The 19,921-nt window shown below is 44.4% G+C and overlaps 3 protein-coding genes across 5 annotated transcripts; 2 read left to right on the plus strand and 1 right to left on the minus strand.

The window, feature by feature from the left end:
• Positions 1-4,382: 4,382 nt before the first annotated feature.
• On the plus strand, positions 4,383-5,618 carry LOC121535562 (guanine nucleotide-binding protein G(I)/G(S)/G(O) subunit gamma-5). Its single transcript, XM_041842756.1, has 3 exons — positions 4,383-4,537; positions 4,975-5,138; positions 5,345-5,618. The coding sequence occupies exons 1-2, from the start codon at positions 4,403-4,405 to the stop codon at positions 5,098-5,100; spliced, it is 261 nt and encodes an 86-aa protein (XP_041698690.1). The 5' UTR covers positions 4,383-4,402; the 3' UTR covers positions 5,101-5,138; positions 5,345-5,618.
• On the minus strand, positions 5,344-8,707 carry LOC121535561 (sterile alpha motif domain-containing protein 13-like). Of its 3 annotated transcripts, none has more exons than XM_041842754.1 (5): positions 8,605-8,707; positions 7,993-8,094; positions 7,202-7,244; positions 6,985-7,096; positions 5,344-6,875 (listed from the first exon to the last, which is right to left on the minus strand). In XM_041842754.1, exons 3-5 carry the CDS (start codon positions 7,237-7,239, stop codon positions 6,726-6,728), a joined length of 300 nt encoding a protein of 99 aa, XP_041698688.1. In that variant the 5' UTR covers positions 7,240-7,244; positions 7,993-8,094; positions 8,605-8,707; the 3' UTR covers positions 5,344-6,725. The 3 variants fall into 3 exon arrangements, with proteins under 3 accessions (XP_041698688.1, XP_041698687.1, XP_041698689.1); XM_041842753.1 differs by having other exon boundaries at positions 7,997-8,094; positions 8,605-8,706; XM_041842755.1 differs by lacking the exon at positions 7,993-8,094 and having other exon boundaries at positions 8,605-8,693.
• Positions 8,708-8,898: 191 nt separating this feature from the next.
• Positions 8,899-11,439, plus strand: fuz (fuzzy planar cell polarity protein). The gene is made up of 2 exons (XM_041842750.1): positions 8,899-9,098; positions 9,623-11,439. The coding sequence occupies exon 2, from the start codon at positions 9,754-9,756 to the stop codon at positions 11,092-11,094; it is 1,341 nt and encodes a 446-aa protein (XP_041698684.1). The 5' UTR covers positions 8,899-9,098; positions 9,623-9,753; the 3' UTR covers positions 11,095-11,439.
• Positions 11,440-19,921: the final 8,482 nt, after the last annotated feature.

Here is a 19,921-nt window from a genome sequence, read left to right on the forward strand (position 1 = left end):
CATCTCCTCAACATCTTGTGCTTGGTGTTTGGCACCCCTTAGCGGTTCATGACAGGAGTCATGAAGATGGCGCCGTACTGTATGGCTGCCGTCTTGCGAGCTCCGACCCAACTTTGCTATTATGTAATTATTTTGGCATTTTATCTTTTATCTTTTTTTTGCACTAAATGTATCCGTTATCACTTCTTATGATCGATAACTTTTGAACATCAAATCGTCAGTTACTAACCTAAATTCTGGTTTCAACTTCGACTCATCTGCTCTGGGCTCTTAGTGTAGTTCCGACCAAATTTTCGGGCTACCTAAGAGGAATAGCCGGTGAAAAAGAGGCAGGAGAGGGAGTCCTGGCGAGATTAAGGCAAAGGGAAAACCGGCCACCTCTTCCCTCCATTCTATTGGCCAATAGAGTTAATCTTGATAATAAGATGGATGACCTCCGATTGCGGATTTGCTTTCAACGGGACTCTGGTAACTGCAATATTCTCTGCTTTTCTGAAACATGGCTGTTGTGGAAATTCCTTTAGAGGGACATTCAAAGTCAATCTTAAATTAATCATTGTTTATAGTCAGCGCGCTGGAGAGGTTCCAACCAACTCAATGCACCATATGTACGTACACATGCGATCAGGAGCTCTTCCGGGGCAGTCCCGTTAGATCTCTTGTATACAGACAAGTTATATTTGCATGATGTAGCTTATTCATTCATAATTCATCATTAACGTTTGCTTCATTCATGTGACCGACCAATACTGGGTCATGCATGTGACAGACCAATATCTCACGAGGCTTCTCTCTAAGCTGAGACCTTGAAACTGAGATATTGTTCTCAAAACAAGGGTCTGGGCGTACTGCCAAATTGCAGATACTAATAGTGAGGATTCGTTCAATCAGTCACTTGCATGAACACAGACAACGGTATTAGAAAAGCACAAACATAGAACACAGAAATGTATAAATAGAAAAGCACCAACAATTTTCCATCACATGTTTTTCGGACAAGATACCCCCCATGGTTATCCAACTCAATGGATTCACCGAGCGGACAGGACATTGGATTCAGGGAAATCGAGAGGGGTATGCCTCTTCATCAACAGCAAATGGTTTGCTGTCTCTAGCACAGTGGAATACCTGATGGTCAAATGCCTATCCTTCTACCTTCCGAGAGAGTTTTCAGCTGTTATCGTGACTGCTGTATACACAGAGTATACCAAACATTAGGAACACCTTCCTAATATTGAGTTGCACCCCCCTTTTGCCCTCAGAAAGGTCTAAATTCGTTGGGACATGGACTCTACAAGGTGTCAAGCGTTCCACAGGGATGCTTGCCCATGTTGACTCCAATGCTTCCCACAGTTGTCAAGTTGGCTGGATGTCCTTTGGGTGGTGGACCGTTCTTGATACACATGGGAAACTGTTGAGTGTGGAAAAACCCTGCAGTGTTGCAGTTCTTGACACAAACTGGTGTGCCTGGCACGTACTACCATACCTCGTTCAAAGGCACTTCAATATTTTGTCTAGCACATTCACCCTCTGATTGGCACACATACACAATCCATGTCTCAAGGCTTAATAATCATTCTTTAACCTGTCACCTCCCCTTTCATATACACTGATTTGAAGTGGATTTAACAAGTGACATCAATAAGGGATCATAGCTTTCACCTGGTCAGTCTCATGGAAAGAGCAGGTGTTCATGTTTTGTATACTCTGTATATTCCGCCTCAGGACACGAAAAACAACAAGCTGGCACATAACGAACTGTACAAGGCTATAAACAAGCAGGAAACCATGCACGCGTAGGCTGCTTTTCTGGTTGCCGGTGATTTTAATTCCTCATTATTTAAAGACACGTGATGCCAACTTCCATCCACACGTCTCCTTCGTCACTAGGAGCGATAAAGACCACTGTTATTCTACCCACAAGCAAGCATACAAGCCCCCCTTTGGTAAATCAGATTATGACTCTATACTCCTGCTTCCTTTGAAGTGAAAACGTGTTTTTAGAATTTGTTTGCAAATTTATTGAAAATGAAATACTGATCTAATTTACATAAGTATTCACACCCCTGAGTTATTACTTTGTAAAAGCACCTTTGGCAGCGATTACAGCCTTGTCATCTTGGGTATGTCTATCAGCTTTGCATATCTGGATTTGGGGATTTTCTCTCATTTATCTTTCAAGCTTCCATGAGGCGGCGCACAATTGGCCCAGCGTCGTCCGGGTTAGGGGAGGGTTTGTCCGGCCGGGATTTCCTTGTCCCATCGCGCTCTAGCGACTCCTTGTGGCGGGCCAGGCACCTGCAAGCTGACTTCGATCGCCAGCTGGACAGTGCTTCCTCCGACACATTGGTGCAGCTGGCTTCCGGGTTAAGCGAGCAGTGTGTCAAGAAGCAGTGCGGCTTGGCAGGGTCGTGTTTCGGAGGACGCATAGCTCTCGACCTTCGCCTCTCCCAAGTCCGTAGGGGACTTGGGAGAGGCGAAGGTCGAGAGCCATGCGTCCTCCAAAAATCAATTTTAGAATAAGGCTGTAACGTAACAAAATGTGGAAAGAGTCAAGGGGTCTGAATACTTTCCGATTGCACTGTATGCCTCATCACAATTGTATCTCGGAGATCTATGGGCCATTCCTTGGACTTCATGGTATAGTTTCTGCTCTGACATGCGCTGTCAACTGTGGGACCTTGTATAGACAGGTATTTCTTTAAGTCTTCTATGATATCATGGCGGTCCGCAAACAATCGTTTAAGTGCATGCCGCCACCTACTGTGCTAGAATGTATGATCAATCATGATCTGCCCAATTCTGTACTACCATGAAAAAAAAAATTCTAACCCAAATAAATCCCTAACTTCTACCACACCCTCCCCCAAAACCATTCAACTTTATATCATGCTGAAACACTCCACCCTTAGGATTGTTCAGCATGTCAACAACCATTTCAACAGTAACATCTGTTACCCCCAATATCGCTTTCGCAGTCTCCACAATAACCTTCAACCTGCCATTTCTTCTTTCCACAACCCGAGTCATATTGATAACCTTACCAATAAAAGCGTCCTTTGACACCACACATTCATGAGCACAAGATTTCTGAACAGGCCTCGAAACCATGCCAAGACCATCAGAAGCACCAGCCCCGACAGTAGGTCCACTTACTACAGGTACATCCATGTAAGCTCCATCAGTCCGCACTGTAGTTCTACCAATCTGTTTTATGGCCTCTGCATATGATACATCATGACTGATCCTTTATCTTTGAGCCTCTCTCTTTACCTGGCATCCACCAAATGCTACACTGTTCTCCCCACAATTACAGCACTTAACCTTCACATTGCTTCCACATTCACCGTAATCATGTGCTCCTCCACACTTGGCACATCTTTTCTTTCCTTTACACTGAGCAGCTACATGTCCCATTCTTTGGCATTTCAAACACTGCAGTGCATATGGGACAAATTCTCCAACATTGAAACTAAGGAATCATATCTGTACTTTTCCCGGCAAGACTATCTCAAACCTTAGCATCACTGATAAGCTTTCACTTCTTTGACTTTATTTCCTACTGATCAACCTTTTGGCCTCAATCACTCTGCCTCCCTTCACATTTTTCACATTTTCTTTAACCAGGTACATGGCTTTTAATCTTTATCCCATTAAGTTTTTCCATTTTCTAAATCTTCCTTTGCTGAGCCTGGCTACCACACAATATTAACAATCCACCAACTTTTTCTCCATTTCGTCTGCACTACTCGCAGCCATTTCCCATTAACCTCTTACCACATTTATGCAATAGCGAAATAAGATTCAACAATATCAAACAACTCTCACTTGTGGTCAAACAATCGGTCTCATTAGTTTCTAGTTGCCTCCTTACACCGTTCAACCGAGAAGTGTCTTGCTCTCTTCTTTCTAAGTCATGTCCAAACAATTTAATTGACTATAGGTGGACTCCAATCAAGTTGTAGTAATGTCTCAAGGATGATCAAAGGAAATTGGATGCACCTGAGCTCAATTTGGAGCGTCATAGCAAAGGGTGTGAATGCTTATGTAAATTAGATATTTCTGTATTTCATTGTCAATATGTTTGCAAACATTTCTAAAAACATGTTTTCACTTTCATTATGGGGTATTGTGTGTGTGTAGATGGGTGAGAGTAAAACATATATTTAATCAATTTTGAATGCAGGCTGTAACACAACAAAATGTGGAATAAGTCAAGGGGTGTGAATATTTTCTCGTGTTTATGTTCTACTTTAATTTATAGTATATTTTTACTACTGATCTTAATTACTGCTTGCAAGAAAGGCGTTTCACTGTCCTTGTGCACGTGACAATATTTTGAAAGTTGAGTCGCGGTCGATTACTGAGCCACACTGCGACTGCGCAGTAGATTCAAAACCGGATGTGTGATCAACTATGCGATTTGTCTCCGCTTCTTTTCTACAAAATAGCAAAGATGTCTGGCTCATCAAATCTCGTTGCGATGAAGAAAGTTGTCCAGCAGCTGCGTTTTGAAGCGAGCATCAACAGAGTGAAGGTAATAATGTATTTCATACTCAAACATACTTGATAAACCTGCTTAGGGAAACTAGTCAGTTGGCATCAGTATCTAGCTAACAGTGGCTAATAGCTAGCTAAGGGCGTGGATCTAGGCACAGAAATTGTGATCTGGCCATGAAAACCTAATATTTTGCTAAATCATCTCCAATGGAATTGTTAGTTGTTGGTTTTAGAGGCTATTGGTCATTACTGAGTGTTGCCTACTGCCCTAGGATCATTCGCCCCAGCACTGCTGGCAGCAGCCAAAGCCTAATTTAAGGGTCTGTGTTCACACCTGATAGCTAATATTGGCAACACCCATTCAAGGAGGATATTGTAGGAGTCTTATAGCTAGCAATGAGTGCCATGTTACCCGTTGCAACAGGCAGACCTTTTTGTTCACAGCTATATTCCTGTATTATGGCATCTGTTCAGGTGTCCCAGGCAGCTGCAGACCTTCAGCAGTTCTGCATGCAGAATGCCCTCCAAGACCCCCTGCTCACCGGGGTCTCCTCCAGCACCAACCCCTTCAGACCACAGAAGGTGTGCTCCTTCTTGTGAGACAGACCCATAGGACAGACCAACCACAGCATTATTTGGTGAGTCTCCTCTCTTGTCAAAACAAAAACGTTATTTTCTGGTTTTGTGTACGTAGTCCTTCATTGGCCTGGAATCCAAACGGAATCAGTGAAAATAAATGATACAGAAACAGATTGTGTGGATTGCAGACTAGTATTTGGTTGCAATTCAGAGAAATGCATGTGTATTGAATGTGCTTATCTCACTGTCTGTTCCTGTCTTGCAGGCCTTCATTTTGATGCTACAGGGAAAAAGTTGACCTCAACACTGCTCCTCATTGCCCACGGCATTCCACTGCCACAGACTCTCATGAAGTGTAGAATAACATGTCAGGAAGACTTGCCATCTATTTTCAGCAAACTACCTTAGAGGAAATGATGAGGTTTATTTTTCATGGCACAGGGTGGTTTTCAAGTAAATTATTGTGCCTTTTCTATTTTATTCATCATTGATCTTGACTTTTTGTATTTAGAAATTAAAACATTCTTCTTTCTCTACTACATGATTGTATTTACTAATCGTTCTTGGGTCGGACTAATAGTGGTATCTCAAATCATTAAAGATGCAAGTTGTTTATTTCATAACAGAATGCAAACAGAGCACCTTAACAATACAAAGGGAAAGAGTACCACTTTTGATAAAAACATTCATATCCAAAACAATTTCTAAAAATACATCCTTTTAAGATGAAAGAATATGGTCTTAATATGGTAATTAAGGAAATCGAAGAACAATTATTAACCTATATTCCCCACCCCCAAGTGCTTAAAGATCCAGTCCAGGATCTTAAGCACAACAAATTCGTAACATATATGAAATGGATGACGTAGTACCCAAAACGGGGACCCGTTTTGGCTTGTAAGCACCACTTTCAAAACTACAGGCTGAAATTTAACAAAAGTTCCCGAAGTATCACTTTAACTAGATCATTGAAGTACATAATGCTTAAAGATACAGATTTGATCATGTAATATTCATAGTGGCTTATTAGGGAAAAAATTCACAGTGATGGAGGAACAGTAATTCTAAGACTATGGTGCAAACACGTACATTTCCTCCAACTAATTACCATGCAATCTTATCTGAAATCAAACTGTGTTCAAAAGTTTGTATATACTGAAAATATCAATAAGACAAGGTTAGGACATTTATCAGCAAGTCAGACATCTAGTGCACCTTTGCGTCCATATGAAAAGGACCATCCCCTAAATAAATCAATTCGGTTGAATTTGCTTCAGCAGCAAGCTTGATTAGAATATTTTATATTACAATGTACTTTGTAAGACCTGTAAAAAAATCATTTTTTATTCAAATAAAGGATTCAAGTCCTTGTTTACTTTCATAAACCAATACCATCACTCCGTTAACTAAAAACAGTATGATCACTGCCATGTCTTTGTAAATTAACTTCACGGCGCACACCATTTGGCATCGGTCATCACTTCAAGTAAAAGAACATTGACTTTGCATAAGGATGCAAATAAGTTTTCTAAGCACCATCATCCTCTGCTGTCCATAAACGTCTTCGGCCTGGTCTGTCCGTACAGCCTCTCACCCCTCCTCCATAGGTGACTGTCCTGTTGCACATGGAGGAGCATGGAGTGATGCTATGATGCATTAGCATTACTCTTCAGATGCTGGGTCTGGAGTGGCTTCACATGGTACTCGTAGATCTTCAGTGCTGGACCCAGTTTGATGGACAGGCCTGTTAGGACATCGTTCCGCGTCATCAGAAGCAGAGACTTTCCGTCGATTTCCTACGAAAAGAAGAAGGGATTGGGAAGCTCTGACCCACGAGAAAGAGAGAGAAGGAAGGAAGAATGTGCAACTTGCAAGGTTAGTAAATGATATGTTCTGTTCATTTACCTGGTCCTGGAAAGCAGTAGCCTGCTCTTGAAATCCTGCAGCTTTGAAATAGTTAACGACATCAGTAACTGCCCAGTCTGCAGGATCCGGCAGCTGGCCATTCTCCACCTTACTAGAAAGACGGAGCAGACAGGAGAATGGGTATAGGGACAAGGCAAAAGGGCATCAATCTTATCCCTCATCTATAGCCTCGGAGGGAAGAACACCCTCAACTTACGGCTTGGCTTCCACTGATCCATTGGTTTTGTTCTCCATTCCAGCTAGTAAAAGAAAAAGAACAGTTAGATTTGTAGAAAAGAGAAAACACAAGAATCTAATCCAAAACTAGATTAGGTTTATTAAATAAACCCAAGGTCTGTCATGAACTGAATACATTCACTACTTGCATGAAGTTTGTTCAATATAATAGGATGTGTTGAGAGGTTATCTGGAAATGGATAATTGGGTTTCTGAAACCTTCAACTACAGAGCATCTGATGTACTGAGTGTTGAATAGAGATGCCAGAGTTGATTTGGAACAAAACAATTCAATGATGCAATACTGACATGCATGAGTACTCAGTTGCTAAATAACATGGATGTGGAGAACTTGATACTGTTGAAATACTAGGGTAAAAATGCATAGACCATTTAATGATGCCCAAAAAGCAAACAGTCTTCAATGGATGATGGATATGGGCCATAGAGGGTATACATAACAAACATGGAGGATATGATCATCACTTCACAGTAGTGGGCACACTGGAATACAATGAGAGGTCTATGGATTCATTAGTTGTGGATTCTGCCCTGATCAAAAGCCATGGAACCCGTTGCACTCGGATGAGTCAATTTCAAAGACAGAGGAGCCATTTAAAGTCCCCTTATCTGCATTCTTAGAACTTCCCTATTCAGTGAACATCTTCTACATGACCATGTGGTTATATCATGAGCTGAGTAATCCAGAATTTACCCAAAAGCAATCTGGCTGTATTTGTGAAGCATTGTATATACTTTAGTATTAGCTACCTACAGTCTTGGATTTTCAGCAGTTTATCTTTGGAGGGCCAATTTCCACCAGAAACTTCACTCTCACAGTTCTAACTTTAGACACTGCATTTCATTCAGGACCTATGCACATCAGTGGAAAGAAAGATTGCGGATCGTGATGATATTGTGGACATTACAATATAATATTACAATGTGTAACATAAATCAGATGCAGCATGAAATATGCAGTAATTGAAGAATGTGTATTCATTACAATCTTGGAATAAGGAAAGCGTAATTCAGGCTACTTTATCTATTACTATAGCTTGCTACCTTAAATTATATTATTGACACCATTAACCTGAGCATGTCTTACTGACTTTAAGTGTTGTTTTTTATCTCAATTCTAACATGTTATTCATTTTGCCAATAATTATGTGTTGCTAACACAGGGTTTCCCAAACTCGGTGCACGTTTTGGTTTTTGCCCTAGCACTACACAGCTGATTAAAATAATCAACTAATCATCAAGCTTTGATAATTTGAATCAGCTGTGTAGTGTTATGGCAAAAACCAAAACGTGCACCCCTTGGGGGTCCGAGTTTGCGAAACCCTGCGCTGTGTTCTGCTTCAGTCTATATTTGACACTTACCTTTTTATTGTTTATTAGTTGGCTTCGTTGATAGTTCTTCTGACAGCGTAAATGAATATCCTGTTTATTCACGAATGTCTGCTTGGCGCTGGGCCGTTTATTTGATCTATAAACCACCTAAACTGCTCAAACTAATTCAATTACTCTGTTCTTATGTTGAAAGGATCTGTGAGTCGGCATGCGCCGCCTAGACAAGACGCTCGTGAACAGGCACAACATTCTCGAACCTGACTGGCCAGTTCACGAGAGGCAAAGCCGGAAATAGGAAGAGGGATTATGCAGCCGTAAACACTGATCTGAAGTCAGTTTATTTTATTTATTCTCCAAGTGGTAAATTCGGATTGGGGTATGGTAAACTGATTTAAGATCTGCTTTAGAGACATCATCTGATTGATTGAATGAATGGATCATGTGAGAGCTGCCAGGGCCAGTTGCTGTGGAAACGTGAATGGAGTCAACTCGTTTCGTGATGGAAGCGATTCAGCAAAGAAAAAGTAAGAGGAAAAATACATTAGATAGCTTGCTAGCTATTTGCCGGCGACACGTTCACATGCGCCCTTTGGTAGAATAGCTAGCTAGCTACCAAGTTTATTTCGATAATTTTGTTCTGTTTATAGTGAAAATGTTATCACTAACGTTAGCTATGTTAGCTAGCTATCTTGCTATCTAGTTGACTTGCAAACAATGAAAAAAAATAGGTAGTATTTTGCTTGTTTGCTTAGTTATAGTAACTAGCTAAATGCTTAAAAGTTGTCTGCAAATACACATCTGCGACATGTTTGCATGACAAGTGATATATTGCCCCGTGTAGCTCAGTTGGTAGAGCATGGCGCTTGCAACGCCAGGGTTGTGGGTTCGATTCCCACGGGGGGCCAGTATAAAAAATAATAAAAATGTATGCACTCACTAACTGTAAGTCGCTCTGGATAAGAGCGTCTGCTAAATGACTAAAATGTAAATGTATATCTGCTTGTGTGCGTTCAGTAATTACTATCTGTTATATACATTCTTGTTGCAGGCAACTGCTCTTGTTTTCTTGCAAGTGTCCCATAACCATGGACTAGAGCTGAATCTTCTCCATCATTAAACCAGAGGGCCAGTCAGTGGACGGTTCAGGAGGACAGCGCCTAGCCTGGCCACCCCAGCCATATGATGCTCCAACAGGCAGGCTCTGCGCAGCTTCTCTGCCTCACTGCCAACAGCGGGGTTCCCCTCTTTACCCGGGGGGCTTCTAAGCAACTCCCCTTCTCCATCATCGGCTCCCTGAACGGTGTGCACATGTTCGGAGCGGGCCAGGGGGTGGTGCTGGCTGGCTGTGAGACTGACCGTGGAGGCCGGGTGGTGTGGAGGGTGTTTCAGGACAGCGTGATGCTCATAGCGGTGAGCAGCGGTGGGCAGGCCCAGCAGGGAGGTGGTGGTGCAGGAGAAGGAGACCTCCACTTGCGGCGCTTGCTGGAGAACGTGTGGAACTGCATGGTGCTGGTGCTGGGGCAGGACGAACTGGCCAGTTTGAGGAACGTGGAGCGGCTGAAGAGGGACCTGCGCTCCTGCTACCGCCTCATCGACCAGCTCCTGGAGGGGGGACAAGGACAGGAGGGCACTATGGGGGACCTGACGCATTGCGCCGACTGCCTACTGCCCCCCAACCCCACCCTGCTTCAGGAGGGCCTGGACGGCTTTACCCAGGCTGCAGATAGCGAGTTTGGCTGCCTGATGGTCCACGGACGGATAGCCACCGCCACTGACAAATGGTGGCGTCTGGCGCCACAGGAAGTGGTTCTCCTATCCTCTCTGGCCCGCTCTCTCTCCCTCTCAGGCTCTGCATCCTGTGACACCCCTGTCTTCCTGCCCCAGGGCAGCCCCACTGTGGCCCATCGCCTGCTCCGCTTTCAGCTGCTCCCGGGGGCGGACGTGTGCGTGCTGTGCGGCCCCAGTCCCACCCTGCACAGGGCTGAGAGTGAGCTGGTGGGATGTTTCTGGTCTCCTCTACTGGAGGCCCTGAGAGGCAGCCTGGCCGTGGGGGAGCGCTGCCTGCCAGGCTCTGTGATCCTCCGCCCTGATGTCCTGGCTCTGCTGCTCATCAACAGAGAGTCCCGTCGCTCTGTCTCCTGTGTGAAAGGTATCGTTACTAACCCCAACCCTCCTCCCAGTGATCCACCTCTGCCCTCCAAGGCACGCTGCTGGGAGCTGCTCAGGCTCTTCTACACTTTCACCACCACTCGCTACTTCCCTCTGGAGGAGACCCAGGCCCTGCCCCTGACCCCAGGGGAGAAGGCCCAACGTGGGGACTCCCTCCGGGAGGACTTTGCCCTGGGCTTCTCTCACCAGCCGCTGCAGTGCTACCTGGTGACTGAGGAGTGTAAGTGTTTTGGCCTGCAGACTGCCCAGCACCAGCTCTACTTGCTCACCCCTCTCTCAGTGCCTACCTTCGCCCTACGCTCCGTGGCTACACAGACCCTCGCCGCCATCACTTCAGCCACAGGATTTTAGGGCAGCTTTTATAATGGACATGGGCACATTGCTGTGAAACCTAGGGATAGTGTGACACTGTTCACTATATGTACCACTTTCATCATGGCCAGCCATTATGAAGCAAGGAATGCTCCTTTTACCTCAATTTGATACTCCAGAATATTATCCTGTGTGTGTGTGTGTATACTTTTTATTTTTTTCTAGAACAGGGGTATTCAACCTTGGGTTCGCAGCCCCCCTAGGGGTCCACAGAGCTGCTGCAGGTGGTGCACGGCGTTACTGCAGGGGGTCCGCATATATACTGAATAAAAATATAAACGCAACAATTTAAAAGATTTTACTGAATTACAGTTCATATAACATTTACATACATTTACGTCATTTAGCAGACGCGCTTATCCAGAGCGACTTACAAATTGGTGCATTCACCTTATAGCCAGTGGGATAACCACTTTACAATGTGTTTTTTTTCCTTTTTTTGGGGGGGGGGGTGGGTTGGGGTAAGGGAGGGGTAGAAGGATTACTTTATCCTATCCCAGGTATTCCTTAAAGAGGTGGGGTTTCAAATGTCTCCGGAAGGTGGTGAGTGACTCCGCTGTCCTGGCGTCGTGAGGGAGCTTGTTCCACCATTGGGGTGCCAGAGCAGCGAACAGTTTTGACTGGGCTGAGCGGGAACTATGCTTCCGCAGAGGAAGGGGAGCCAGCAGGCCAGAAGTGGATGAACGCAATGCCCTCGTTTGGGTGTAGGTACTGATCAGAGCCTGAAGGTACGGAGGTGCCGTTCCCCTCACAGCTCCATAGGCAAGCACCATGGTCTTGTAACAGATGCGAGCTTCAACTGGAAGCCAGTGGAGTGTGCGGAGGAGGGGGGTGACGTGAGAGAACTTGGGAAGGTTGAACACCAGACGAGCTGCGGCATTCTGGATGAGTTGTAGGGGTTTAATGGCACAGGCAGGGAGCTCAGCCAACAGCGAGTTGCAGTAATCCAGACGGGAGATGACAAGTGCCTGGATTAGGACCTGTGCCACTTCCTGTGTAAGGCAGGGTCGTACTCTCCGAATGTTGTAGAGCATGAACCTACAGGATCGGGTCACCGCCTTGATGTTAGCGGAGAACGACAGGGTGTTGTCCAGGGTCACGCCAAGGCTCTTCGCACTCTGGGAGGAGGACACAACGGAGTTGTCAACCGTGATGGCGAGATCATGGAACAGGCAGTCCTTCCCCGGGAGGAAGAGCAGCTCCGTCTTGCCAAGGTTCAGCTTGAGGTGGTGATCCGTCATCCATACTGATATGTCTGCCAGACATGAAGAGATGCGATTCGCCACCTGGTTATCAGAAGTGGGAAAGGAGAAAATTAGTTGTGTGTCGTCAGCGTAGCAATGATAGGAGAGGCCATGTGAGGATATGACAGAGCCAAGTGACTTGGTGTATAGCGAGAATAGGAGAGGGCCTAGAACTGAGCCCTGGGGGACACCAGAGGTGAGAGCACGTGGTGCGGAGACAGCTTCTCGCCACGCCACTTGGTAGGAGCGACCGGTCAGGTAGGACGCAATCCAAGAGTGAGCCGCGCCGGAGATGCCAAGCTTGGAGAGGGTGGAGAGGAGGATCTGATGGTTCACAGTATCAAAGGCAGCAGACAGGTCTAGAAGGACAAGAGCAGAGGAGAGAGAGTTAGCTTTAGCAGTGCGGAGAGCCTCCGTGACACAGAGAGGAGCAGTCTCAGTTGAATGACCAGTCTTGAAACCTGACTGGTTTGGATCAAGAAGGTCATTCTGAGAGCGATAGCAAGAGAGTTGGCTAAAGACGGCACGCTCAATAGTTTTGGAGAGAAAAGAAAGAAGGGATACTGGTCTGTAGTTGTTGACATCAGAGGGATCGAGTGTTGGTTTTTTGAGAAGGGGTGCAACTCTCGCTCTCTTGAAGACGGAAGGGACATAGCCAGCGGTCAAGGATGAGTTGATCAGCAAGGTGAGGTAGGGGAGAAGGTCACCGGAGATGGTCTGGAGAAGAGAGGAGGGGATAGTGTCAAGCGGGCAGGTTGTTGGGCGGCCTGCAGTCACAAGTCGCAAGATTTTATCTGGAGAGAGAGGGGAGAAAGAAGTCAAAGCATAGGGTAGGGCAGTGTGATCAGGACCAGCAGTGTCATTTGACTTAACAAACGAGGATCGGATGTCGTCAACCTTCTTTTCAAAGTGGTTGACGAAGTCATCCACAGAGAGGGAGGAGGGGAGAGGATTCAGCAGGGAGGAGAATGTGGCAAAGAGCTTCCTAGGGTTAGAGGCAGATGTTTGGAATTTAGCGTGGTAGAAAGTGGCCTTAGCAGCAGAAAAAGATGAAGAAAATGTAGAGAGGAGGGAGTGAAAAGATGCCAGGTCCGCAGGGAGTCTAGTTTTCTTCCATTTCCGCTCAGCTGCTCGGAGCTCTGTTCTGTGAGCTCGCAATGAGTCATCAAGCCACGGAGCTGGAGGGGAGGAACGAGCCGGCCGGGAGGATAGGGGACATAGAGAGTCAAAGGATGCAGAAAGGGAGGAGAGGAGGGTTGAGGAGGCAGAATCAGGAGATTGGAGGGAGAAGGATTGAGTAGAGGTAAGAGATGATAGGATGGAAGAGGAGAGAGTAGCAGGAGAGAGAGCGAAGGTTGCGATGGCGCATTACCATCTGTGTAGGGGCAGAGTGAGTAGTGTTGGAGGAGAGCGAGAGAGAAAAGGATACAAAGTAGTGGTCGGAGACATGGAGGGGAGTTGCAGTGAGATTAGTAGAAGAACAGCATCTAGTAAAGATGAGGTCAAGCGTATTGCCTGCCTTGTGAGTAAGGGGGGACGGTGAGAGGGTGAGGTCAAAAGAGGAGAGGAGTGGAAAGAAGGAGGCAGAGAGAAATGAGTCAAATATAGACGTAGGGAGGTTGAAATCCCCCAGAACTGTGAGGGGTGAGCCATCCTCAGGAAAGGAACTTATCAAGGCGTCAAGCTCATTGATGAACTATCCAAGGGAACCTGGAGGGCGATAGATGACAAGGATATTAAGCTTAAATGGGCTAGTGACTGTGACAGCATGGAATTCAAATGAGGAGATAGACAGATGGGTTAGGGGAAAAATTGAGAATGTCCACTTGGGAGAGATGAGGATTCCTGTGCCACCACCCCGCTGACCAGATGCTCTCGGGGTATGCGAGAACACATGGTCAGACGAGGAGAGAGCAGTAGGAGTAGCAGTGTTTTCAGTGGTAATCCATGTTTCCGTCAGCGCCAAGAAGTCGAGGGACTGGAGGGTAGCATAGGCTGGGATGAAGTCTGCCTTGTTGGCAGCAGAACGGCAGTTCCAGAGGCTGCCTGAGACCTGGAACTCCAGGTGTGTGGTGCGTGCAGGGACCACCAGGTTAGAGAGGCAGCAGCCACGCGGTGTGAGGCGTTTGTGTAGCCTGTGCGGAGAGGAGAGAACAGGGATAGGCAGAGGCATAGTTGACAGGCTGCAGCAAATGGCTACAATAATGCAGAGGAGATCGGAATGAAATGAACTAAACATCTGGGATACAGATATGCATCTGTTGGTCACAGATACCCCCAAAAAATGGGCCTCACAATGGGCTTCAGGATCTCGTCACGGAATCTCTGTGCATTCAAATTGCCATCGATAAAATGAAATTGTGTTCGTTGTCCGTAGCTTATGCCTGCCCATACCAAAACCCCACCGCCACCATGGGGCACTCTGTTCACAAAGTTGGCATCAGCAAACCGCTCGCCCATACGACGCCATACATGTGGTTGTGAGGCCGGTTGGGCGTACTGCAAAATTCAATTGCTCTGGTGGACATGCCTGCAGTCAGCATGCCAATTGCACGCTCCCTCAAAACTTGATACATCTGTGGCATTGTGTTGTGTGACTACAGCACATTTTAGTGGCCATTTATTGTCCCCAGCACAAGGTGTACCTGTGTAATGATCATGCTGTTCAAATATAATTGTATTTGTCACATGCGCCGAATACAACAGGTGTAGACCTTACTGTGAAATGTTTACTAACAGGCCCTTAACCAACAATGCAGTTTTAAGAAAAATAAGAGTTAATTTATTTAGTAAATATTTTCTTAAAACAATTCTAAAAAGAACACAATAAAATAACAATCACGAGGCTATATACAGGGGGTACCGGTACCGAGACAATGTGCGGGGGTACAGGTTAGTCGAGGTAATTGAGGTAAAGTGACTGCATAGATAATAAACAGCGAGTAGCAGCAGCGTCTCTGCCCAGTCATGTGAAATCCATAGATTCGGCCCTAATGAATTTATTGCAATTGACAGATTTCCTTATATGAACTGTAACTCAGCAAAATCATTGAAATTGTTGCATGTTGTGTTTATATTTTTGTTCAGTCAGTGTGTGTGTGTGTGTACAGTGCCTTGCAAAAGTATTCACCCCCCTTGGCGTTTTTCCTATATTGTTTCATTACAACCTGTAATTTAAATAGATTTTTATTTGGATTTCATGTAATGGACATACACAAAATAGTCCAAATTGGTGAAGTGAAATGAAAAAAATAACTTGTTTCAAAGAATTCTAAAAAATAAATAACGGAAAAGTGGTGCGTGCATATGTATTCACCCCCTTTGCTATGAAGCCCCTAAATAAGATCTGGCGCAACCAATTACCTTCAGAAGTCACATAATGAGTTAATAGTGTCCACCTGTGTGCAATCTAAGTGTCACATGATCTCAGTATATATACACCTGTTCTGAAAGGCCCCAGAGTCAACAACACCACTAAGCAAGGGGCACCATGAAGACCAAGGAGCTCTCCAAACAGATCAAGGACAAAGTTGTGGAGAAGTACAGATCAGGGTTGGGTTATAAAAAAATATCTGAAACTTTGAACATCCCACAGAGCACCATTAAATCCATTATTAAAAAATGGAAAGAATATGGCATCACAACAAACCTGCCAAGAGAGGGGCCGCCCACCAAAACTCACGGACCAGGCAAGGAGGGCATTAATCAGAGAGGCAACAAAGAGACCAAATATAACCCTGAAGGAGCTGCAAAGCTCCACAGCGGAGATTGGAGTATCTGTCCATAGGACCACTTTAAGCCGTACACTCCACAGAGCTGGGCTTTACGGAAGAGTGTCCAGAAAAAAGCCATTGCTTAAAGAAAAGAATAAGCAAACACGTTTGGTGTTCGCCAAAAGGCATGTGGGAGACTCCCCAAACATATGGAAGAAGGTACTCTGGTCAGATGAGACTAAAATGGAGCTTTTTGGCCATCAAGGAAAATGTCTGCCGCAAACCCAACACCTCTCATCACCCCGAGAACACCATCCCCACAGTGAAGCATGGTGGTGGCAGCATCATGCTGTGGGGATGTTTTTCATCGGCAGGGACTGGGAAACTGGTCAGAATTGAAGGAATGATGGATGGCGCTAAATACAGGGAAATTCTTGAGGGAAACCTGTTTCAGTCTTCCAGAGATTTGAGACTGGGACGGAGGTTCACCTTCCAGCAGGACAATGACCCTAAGCATACTACTAAAGCAACACTCAAGTGGTTTAAGGGGAAACATTTAAATGTCTTGGATTGGCCTAGTCAAAGCCCAGACCTCAATCCAATTGAAAATCTGTGGTATGACTTAAAGATTGCTGTACACCAGCGGAACCCATCCAACTTGAAGGAGATGGAGCAGTTTTGCCTTGAAGAATGGGCAAAAATCCCAGTGGCTGGATGTGCCAAGCTTATAGAGACATACCCCAACAGACTTGCAGCTGTAATTGCTGCAAAAGGTGGCTCTACAAAGTATTGACTTTGGGGGTTGAATAGTTATACACGCTCAAGTTTTCAGTTTCTTTGTATTTTTCTTGTTTGTTTCACAAAAAAATATATTTTGTATCTTCAAAGTGGTAGGCATGTTGTGTAAATCAAATGATACAAACCCCCCAAAAATCCATTTTAATTCCAGGTTGTAAGGCAACAAAATGGGAAAAATGCCAAGGGGGGTGAATACTTTCGCAAGCCACTGTATGTATGTATGTATGTAATTTATGTGTGTGTGTGTAATATATATATATATATATATACACACACACACACACACACACTACCGGTCAAAAGTTTTAGAACACCTACTCATTCAAGGGTTTGTCTTTGTTTTTACTATTTTCTACATTGTAGAATAATAGTGAAGACATCAAAACTATAAAATAACACATATGGAATCATGTAGTAACCAAAAAAGTGTTAAACAAATCAAAATATATGTTATATTTGAGATTCTTCACATAGCCACCCTTTGCCTTGATGACAGGTTTGCACACTCTTGGCAAAATAATAAACTATCTACAAAATCTATTCATTTTTAAAACATGATGGGGGTCGCCGGTTTGCCTGGGAGGAAGTCGTTGGGCAAGAAAAGGTTGTTTCCTCTCACCGGCTCCTATACTTGACTACAGAAGTGCTGTTGGAGGACCAAGGGAAAGTGTTCAGCTGACCAGGTCAAACATACCAGCAATGCGGGTTACGCAGGAACATGTCCTAATGGTTTTTGGAGTAGATGCAGAACCACTGTGTATGTTGTTTATCAACATGTCAAGTGCTTGAAACCTAAGTGCTGTTACTGTCTATTTTCTTATGATCATAAATATTTTGTGTTTCAAAAACTCTGTTTCGATTGAGTTACTGCTGATAGAGATTATGGGAATTTTTGACTGTTTTTATACATCTATGTGGATGAATATGGGATCTACTTTTGAGTTGTCTATTGCATTATTTATTTGTGTGCAATAGTGATAAATGCTTATAACATGGCTAAGGTTGCCTCCTACTGGTAAGAGAAAACATCTTGGTGTTGACCGTGTGAGAAACCAGGACAGTCCACAATCCTGGGTAAGTGTTTTTGCATGGAAAACCTTAGCCATTTTGGGTGATTGACTATTCTTAGACTTCCTATTGATGTTGAAAGTATCCATGGGAGTCTCTCTGAGACGGTGTGAAAGAGGTTTTAGATAACTGAAACGGTCTGGTGTAGGAATCTAAAATGAATGTGCAGCTAATTCTTAATCAAACTTTATCAGTTCCTCAGGTGTGCCAAAATCAAGTCAGGATCAAATAGTTGGAACATCTGGCCCTACTTTTCACAAAATAGTTGATGGTATGTCCTAACTGTTTACTTCAGCTGCAACACTTTCAGCCATCGCTGATACAATGATGACCGCATAGTTCAGTAGATTAACCATGAAGGTTTTCCCCTGCTCTTCCTGATTCCATTTTCTGTTCACTTCAGGCATGGATGAATGGGATGATGACTGAACCTCTGGTTCTTGATGGCAAAATCTCATCATGCCGCAAGAAGGAAACAAATCAAAGTAAGCACTTGAGCCACACTGCTTTTACGTTTCAATAGCTGGTGATAAAAAGATTATGCAATATGAGTACATTGATTATACTCCAACCGTTCCAGTTATTTCTAAAGCTTCAATGGTATGAACTTTCATATCTGCCTTGCTGTGTACTGCTCTGAACCCTTTTCTTGTTTCCATTCAATGTACCTAGTGTCAAAGGCCCAGATGAGTTTACAATAAATTCTTATAAACTGAGAAGGTATGTTATTTTTCTTGTATGTGTACAGAGGAACTGAGGAAGGGGCTATTCAGTATCTGCCACCAGCATATTGAGTCATTATCTCTGAAGCTTTACTTGGTTCATATGACCCATGGTTACATCTGTTAGAGATACCCTATAGTTGCGGTCACACACATTCACACACTCTGCATATTTACATTTTAGTCATTTAGCAGACGCTCTTATCGAGAGCGACTTACAGTTAGTTAGTGCATTAATCTTAAAATAGCTAGGTGAGACGACTACATCTGTTATTTTTCCTCAATAATGTAGCTATCAGCAAAGCCAGTGCTAGTAGGAAAAAGTTCACGAAAGAGACTTGTGTGCAGACACTTGAACTGGAGTACATAAAGGCCCTAGTGGAAATGAGGTAAATGATTTTATTGACCTGATCAAAGTTATGTAGAGGTGAAAATATATTATTGAGAGGACTTTGATTGGGAGGAATAAAACAAATTTTTCCCAAGATGGTAAGCCTATGTAGATAAAAATTATGTTGTGGTGGAGTAATTTGGACTTTATCACTATAGTGAGCAGGGTGCTGAGCAATACTAGGACAAAAGAAACCATTAACATTGTATGCAGACGGTAGCAGGTAATAACTCTATCGTAACATTAGTTAATGATCATATGTTATCCAAAGTTATATAACAACCATTGGGGACAGAGATCAAGCCATTGAGGGAAAGACGAACAGCAAAGCAGGAAAATTGTCTTTAAATAAATCCCCCTGTCTGTAGTGGGTGATTAGGACGGAGTCAGGCACAGGAGGTGGGAATCACAAAATATGGTTTATTAGTCCAATACAGCAGTTTGCAGCAATGCGTAAACCAAATACAGTGCGCCTTAAATGCGTACTGGGAAAACAAAACACGGGTGAATATCCCTGCGATAAAAGCACATAATGATCAACCAAGCTAGCGACACCTCCACATGGAAACAATAACACACAAAGACATGGGGAGCAGAAGGAATACTTATACAGAGACTGATGAGGGGATATGAACCAGGTGTGTGTGAAAACAAGACGAAACAAATGGAATGATGAAAAGAGGAGCGTCAGTGGCTAGAAGGCCGGTGACGATGAACGCCAAAGCCTGCCCGAACAAGGAGAGGAGGCAGCGTCGGAGGACAGTACCCCCACCCCCGACACTGGCCTCGGGGACGGCCAGGAGGACGTGGATCAGGGCGATCCGAATGGCAGCGGTGGAAATCGAGGACATCCTTCACCAGGACCCAGCA

The sequence above is a fragment of the Coregonus clupeaformis genome, chromosome 21 (assembly GCF_020615455.1).
Source record: "Coregonus clupeaformis isolate EN_2021a chromosome 21, ASM2061545v1, whole genome shotgun sequence".
In the NCBI taxonomy this organism is placed as follows: domain Eukaryota; kingdom Metazoa; phylum Chordata; class Actinopteri; order Salmoniformes; family Salmonidae; genus Coregonus; species Coregonus clupeaformis.